Source organism: Loa loa (genome assembly GCF_000183805.2).
Source record: "Loa loa unplaced genomic scaffold supercont3.399, whole genome shotgun sequence".
NCBI classification, from domain to species: Eukaryota; Metazoa; Nematoda; class Chromadorea; order Rhabditida; family Onchocercidae; genus Loa; species Loa loa.
Genome location: NW_018108579.1, coordinates 30,753 through 35,837, shown reverse-complemented (window position 1 = coordinate 35,837; position 5,085 = coordinate 30,753). Strand labels below are relative to the sequence as shown.

The 5,085-nt window shown below is 23.7% G+C and overlaps 1 protein-coding gene across 1 annotated transcript; it reads left to right on the top strand.

Moving 5' to 3' along the window:
• Positions 1-1,892: 1,892 nt before the first annotated feature.
• LOAG_12479 (hypothetical protein) lies at positions 1,893-3,766 on the top strand (the record flags this gene model as incomplete). Its single annotated transcript, XM_020448547.1, has 3 exons — positions 1,893-2,015; positions 3,180-3,297; positions 3,656-3,766. Exons 1-3 carry the CDS (start codon positions 1,912-1,914, stop codon positions 3,764-3,766), a joined length of 333 nt encoding a protein of 110 aa, XP_020301319.1. The 5' UTR covers positions 1,893-1,911.
• Positions 3,767-5,085: the final 1,319 nt, after the last annotated feature.

Genomic DNA, 5,085 nt, shown 5'->3' with positions numbered 1-5,085 from the left:
AGAGAGAGAGAGAGAGAGAGAGAGAGAGAGATGTATAAATCAATGGTTAGGAAAATGTAAATAGGTGAATAGAATGGTTAGGAAGACGTAAAGAGGTGTTGACCATTGGTCAAAATAATATAGCACACTTTTTCTTTCCATTATATATCTTTACATTTTCATCATTCACATTTATCGAATGACCATTGGTCGAAATAATATAGCACACTTTTCCTTTCCCTTATATCTTTATATTTTCATCATCCATCTTTATCGAATAAACCAATTAATTAGTCATCCAATGAATAATTAAATATCGATCAAATGGAGTGTAGTGGAAATATCTATCCCCAAATAGTAAACAACATATTCGTTTAACTTGTTAGAAGGATGAAAAAAACTCATTTTAATCGTTTCTTTTTGGTCAAACAATTCTAATATCGATCGTATTGTTACGTTATAAATCATTCCATTCTTCATTTTTAAACATTTCTCAACTTCACACTTTATTCAATTTGTACAACTTTTTCCTCCATTTTACTATCCATTTTTTCTTTTTTTTCTTTTTTTTTGATAATTATTGTTTAAAGAATGTTACTATAGTAAATGATAGGAATTATTGATTTTTTTTTTTTAAATGATAGGAATTATTGATTTTCAAGCATATAAAGATAAAAATGATCATCCAGAATATATTCTCCGGTTGATATTCTTATTTTTTTTAGGACTTCATATTATTTCATATGGAATTTAGGTTTGTATCTCTTGGATGTATACTTTCCTAATATATACCTTATTAGGTATATACATTCATTTCGCATATTATGTCATCCTTATACTTATATTTTTTGTATTTACTTTTTTTTTGTTTCCGTAATATTTACATAGCTTTTCCGGATTTTTTCTAGCATTTCATTTTGAAATATTTTACGGATGAATTTATTCTTGCTGATTATTATTTTTTCTATTACATATTTTCGATTGCTATCATTACACATTATCAATTCAACTGGAACTTTTAATTTCAAATATTATCTCAAAAACATTTGCATTTCTTTTTTGAATTTGTGTTCCGGAAAATATATTATGTTCAATCCGGAACGGTCGAAGATTAATGGACATATCAGTTCTGTTGTAAATCATCATTTAAGAATTTTCTTTTAATGATATATAATTTTTTGCATTCTGTTTTAGGATTATTCAATCTATTCAAGTATTTCATTGAATTTTTTTTTTTTGAAAATTTTAATGAAATTCTGACAAGGATGAAGAAATTTGAAACTTCTTCAGTTGAAATTATATTAAAGGATTTTTGTATGCTACGAAATCTCTGATATAATTTCAAATTACTTATAATTTAAAAAAAAAGAAAAAGCATAATTGCTGACTAATAGATTTCAGAAATGAAATAATTCGTTGCTTATTTGACAAATAAATTCTTATTTGATAAATTAATTCTTATTTGACAGATAAATTCACTGAGGAATTCATTCAATTACTGCTTTACATGAAAATATTTTTTTTATTTTAAATTAGTCGAAATTTATTTCCATTGCGCATATTTTGTTATTATTTTAAATGTATTATTTAATTTAATTTATTCTGTTGTCAAATTTCATTGTTAATTGGTAACGAAAATGTTATTCAAATTTACAATGGATGAAAATTACCGTATAAATTAATTTTGATCGAAACTTACCTATACCTAGACAAACTACTGTGATTGTAATTTCGTTGTAACATTTGATTAAACAGAATTTGAATGTAAATTATAAAATGATAGTAGTGATATTTGTTATTGATATTAGATATTAATCTATACACTTATCAACTGGGGTTATTGAACTTTTATTGCGACATTACGAATATTTTGTAATGAATTTTGAAAGGCATAATTTTATCAAGGAAATTTTAAATTTCAGGTGATCAATTATGATTAATTTTGTATGTTTGCTTTGTTTAACAAGTTTAGTAACTGCTGTTACATATCTTGATGATTGGGATGAAAGCAATGGTATTAGCATATTCGAATTGAGGTAAGTTAAAATTTTACTCAAACAATTTCATACCTAAGGCTAAGTTTACAAGCCAAACATTGCCTTTAATTCAATCATTTTGAGCTAATTTTAAACAAACTATGCATGAATATTTTCATTTTACAACGCTATTTGCTAGTTTTATACCTTTCGATATAACTAATAGCTGTTATGTTTTTCTTGGGTTACTTGAAATTACTAGGATATATTTACTATAATACCTCAATTGTACTAGGCTTATAAATTGCATACTGTATTAAATGAATTTCATATCAAATAAGCACTTTTTTTTTATAATTTAGGAAAAATAAATGAATTTATCATTGGTATTTTTTTTAAAAAAGTAATTTTGAAATAGAAAAAGAGTTGTGCAATTCTTGAAATTATCGATGATCTAATCCCAAATAGAATAAAATATACGATCTTTCATTTCTTTCATTTGCTCATTCTATCTTAATACTATACTTTTAACAATTCTCGTTGGATTGTCAATTTTCGAGAAGTATTTACGACTTTTTTCATCAAATTTGTCATCTTTCGGTAAATTTAAAAGAGAATTTTGTGTTAGTTTAGTTAGAAAAAAATTTTAAAATTGCAGTAAAATTGTAGTAATGCCATATAGAACAGTCGATTTGTTGGAACATTTCATTAGGTATTACAATAAATTTGTAATTTTATACTAATTTATTAATTATTTGTCTAAATATTAGCAATTGTTGTATAATATAGTTTACTTTATGAATTTATTTATTTGACTACTTTTTTTTTTGTTTCATTTTGTTTTGTTTATTAAAGTATGGATAATGAAAAGTAGTTGAAAGTTAGAGTAAAAAAATTAATATAATTCTTAAATTCAAATATATTCCATTATTTGGTTTTCATTCATTCCAAATATTTTTAATCTCATTACTTTTTATCAATCTACCTATATCCTGTTTTTTGTTTTATATTTGGTTTAGCTACATCAATTTATCTATTTTTTTCTTTTTCCTATTATTATCATTTTGTTCCAAATTTTTTAAAATTTCGCTTATAAAATTTCAATAAAGATAGGAAAAATAGCAAATTTATTTAGGTATATATAAATAATTTTATGATTGTTAAATCAATTATACTATTGATAATTATTATCATTATAAATTAATTTCGAAAATCTTTTCTTAGGAAAAGTTCATTGGCATGTCCAATAATTGTGGTTGGTGAGCAATGTCCAGACGAAACGCCACTATACTACTATCGTTGTTGCGGTGATTTAAATAGTTCCTGTTGTTTTAGGCTTCAGGTAAGCTTAATTACTTAATTACTTCAGTGTAATATTTTTCCTATCAAAATTCATAGAAAAAAAGAAAACGATATAAATATCATCATTCATTTCATGGAAAATATTGTAAATATTTAAATTATAACCGGGGAATTGATTAATCAATTCAAATTGCAAATTGTCACTTAATAATACAAATTAAAAATGAAATGTCGTAAATTTTTCGTTTTAATGAAAAAAAAAAATTGCAGAATTAAAATCGTTTTTTTTTTTTGTTCCCCGAAAAATTCCGGTTATTTCCTCATTCTCTACATCTAAATATTCTCTTACAAACAAGTTTCCAAAATTTTTTCATCCGAAGATTTCCTGTTAGATACAGGATGTATGCGATCAATTGAAGGATGATCATGGCAGTAGTAATTTAAAAATTCGATTCAATTTATCCATTCTTTTAGGTGTATTCAATGATTTAGGAAAAATTAAAATATGAATGAAATTTAATTTTATTATATTTCAAATGAAACAGTCGATATCTTATCTTGATCGGTCATAACGAAACTTATCAATAAAATAATATTCATATGAGAGTTCTCGTTATAATCGATTAAGACGATAAAATACTTATATGAGAGTTCTCGTTATAATCGATCAAGATGATCAAATACTGATATGAAATCAAAATATAGTATTCTATTTCGAATACGAATAATATCTGCTGTTTCGGATAAGATCAAGAATAATTATTGATCGCAAATGAATACATATATAATGGTATACACAAATAAAAAACTTTTTAAAATTCAAAATTATATTTAATTTTGTGAATTGCATTGTTCATTTATAAGTATAAAATAAATTCATTCGAATGTTTATCACTGATAGGTTTTTTTTGTTTTTTTGCTCAGTATTTTATATTCTTTCAGTATAGATATGCAAATGAAAACTTCTTCATATATTAAAATATACTCTTAAATATTCATTGATGGGTAAATAAGCATTGTAAAATTGTAATTAAATTTTTTTAAAAATCAAAGATTAGTATGACGTTGAAATTCTTGCAAGTAAGATATTTTAAATTTCAGAAATTATTTTCATTATTAAAACTAAAACAATAAAAAACATAATAAGATGAAAATTCATTATATCTTCATTTTTATCTTTTCTAATTAAGAAACTAAATTTCCTGTCATAATAAAGATAGCTTCGTGTCTATTTTTAAATAAACCATAGCATAATTTGTTAATTAATAATTATGCTTCTATTGCCATTAATGAAATTAATGTGATATCACTTTAATCAATTTAATTTTTACAGTATTACGATAACGAATGAACATACACATTCATTGAATATTCAATAAGATTTTCATAATAATTGAATGGAAAAAATTAGCATAAATTTATGCATCCTTACAAATAAGATGTTAATGATCATTAATAAAAGGATAATAAAGATCAATACAGCAACAAATTATCAGTTATTTTGATCATCATCTATTATCATTATTATTACTACTATTATTATCATTATCATCGATATTGCGGATATATAATGCCTAAATATGTCTAAATTGACCAATTTTATAATTACTCTGTCGATTTTAAATGAAACACAGCAGAAATTATAGATTTTTTTTTTTTCAGGAATGGGTTATTGTATTGTTGGTGATAATGGGTATTTTAATCATTGGCAGTTTGGTGGTTAATTTTATCCGTTATCTTTTTTGTATACGATAATTTGGTTTGGTTGGTTAATTTTATCCGTTATCTTTTTCGTATACGATAATTTGGTTTGGTGGTTAATTTATCC